This window comes from Egretta garzetta, unplaced genomic scaffold (genome assembly GCF_000687185.1).
Source record: "Egretta garzetta isolate BGI_Z169 unplaced genomic scaffold, ASM68718v1 scaffold1426, whole genome shotgun sequence".
Lineage (NCBI taxonomy): Eukaryota > Metazoa > Chordata > Aves > Pelecaniformes > Ardeidae > Egretta > Egretta garzetta.
The window spans coordinates 1-2,024 of NW_009259891.1; the positions used below are offsets into that span (position 1 = coordinate 1).

General features: G+C 37.5%; 1 protein-coding gene across 1 annotated transcript in view; it reads right to left on the reverse strand.

Annotated features, from left to right (window-relative positions):
- Positions 1-5: 5 nt before the first annotated feature.
- LOC104127478 (trafficking protein particle complex subunit 9) overlaps positions 6-2,024 on the reverse strand; it is a gene marked incomplete at its 3' end in the record, with an annotated part of 59,198 nt that continues 57,179 nt past the window's right edge. Inside the window, exon 11 of the mRNA XM_009640150.2 lies at positions 6-28. Within this exon, the coding sequence (XP_009638445.2) occupies positions 6-28 (23 nt within the window). The remainder of the gene's footprint in view (positions 29-2,024) is intronic.

Below are 2,024 nucleotides of genomic sequence, written 5' to 3' on the forward strand. Positions count from 1 at the left end.
CATACATCTCCCTGGACCCACTGGAAATCTACGTGAAATGATTATAGAATTAATACAAGAATTACCTAATCGTAGTGTTATAAAAAAGTAGCACCAGCTGAGCTGTCACACTGCTATATTATCTTTATGTTCTAAACTAACATCTCTGTACAATCTTCACAGCCCAAGTCTTATTCAAGTGCATTGTGGGACACAAGCTATAAATCACAGGCAAAGCAATGGGTTAAAGGACTGGAAGCATTCATTAACACAGCGATAGTGCTCCAAAGACCCTGCGTGCCAACATTACATTGGCAAAATTAACTCAGGCGTCAATTCAAAATAATACTTAAACACATCCTTAATGCTAAACACTTAAAGGCTTACGTACTTGGAGTTAGGTACAGAGTACACATTGCCTTGGATAATTAAGACTCAGATAAAAAGCAACCAGATAAGGAATGAACACAACGGGAAGAAGGAAATTTAAAATAATGGAAACAAATCTTCATATAGACACAGCTGGTGATATGGAGTAAATAAAATATCACTCTAAATCAAGGAAACAACTGCTCAGCAGCAAGATGCCACCTTAGTTTCCTCTCACTAATTTTCTTGGGGAAACAGTAAGTAGTTTGGGAAATGCTGTGGGAGGGGAACATGATACTAGGATCTACAGATAGATTTTCCTGAGGTTCACAAAATGCAGACTTAAGCAATAACGCAAATTACTTCGTAACTTGCGAAAAGACTTAAGAAAGACAATGACCAAAACCAGGCCACATAAAAACCTGTCCTTTCAGTTTATAACTCACTACAAGTGACAGAGGTTCAACTTTAAAGGTAATTCGCCATGCCAAGCTTAAAATTTTGTTTTTTTTTTAATTTAAGGAGGCAAGAAGTTTATGGAAGTAAGGTCAGCAGCAGAGACCCAAGTTCTGAGGAACTGTTCGATGTAGAAAGATTATTTCACATCAGCACTTCATAATCTTTTCAACACACAAGATCCTGTTGACCTTCCAAAGTTCTCACAGCTAACCACATGTACCTGACGTTAAAAGTGAGGGGCACAAGACTCTCCATACAAGCTGAGGACCTGCAGTCCAAATAACAAAAGGTGGTTTAACTGTATTTGTAAAATAAATCATAATTATAAGCTAATATATAACATACATAGATTAACTTTACTCCATACTATTAACACCCATTACTACCACTTTTTTACTAGGATATTACAAAGTGTCTGAGAAAAAACAGGATAATTAACACTGTAATGCACAGCTGAAAACACCTGTACTCTTTAACTGTACATTCACAATCATTTACTATCTGATTACATTTTGCAAGCAATGTTAAAGAGCTCAAGGGAGATGTACTTAATGCAAATGTTTAACTCCAATTAATGCTAGTGGAAATTAAAAACATACATTCAGAGATATTAACAGGTTGTATTACTGTGAAACCTGGAAAGCAAAACTGTTGATTAAAACAAAGCGTTCAAAAGCACAATTGTACGAGATGTTCTGCAAACTTCTTTTTATTTAACTGCTTATTAGTGTCCACAATGTCTTCTGCATTCTGCGGTCCCCAAAAGAATCAGTTACTCCTCCGAAGAGGTGTTTTACAGAGCTTCAGAGGTATTTAAGCACTGAAGTCCTGTTATGGTTAACTATATCAACTTAGGCACTTGCAGTAGCCAAAGTAGTCACTTCAGTGACTTGTACATTTTACCAGGTTCCACGTTATAAGAACTACCGCAAGACTGGAATGTCTTTTCTGAGAATGCTTGCAATGTAACCTCATAAAAAGCAATTCTGAAAAAGTCAGTAACCAGAAAAACATGTTAGAAACTCAAACCACTGATTTGTCTGATGCTTTAATCTGTCTTTCCTCCCAAAATGAAAGAATTCTAGGCTCATTCCTTATTTTTTACAGATACGATCCCTCCCCCCGTGTAGAATACTCCCTGAACTACCTCCTTACTATAGCACTGAAACGGCAGCAGCGCGGGAAGGCGGCAGCTTCTGCGTGCTGAGAGGAGTGCG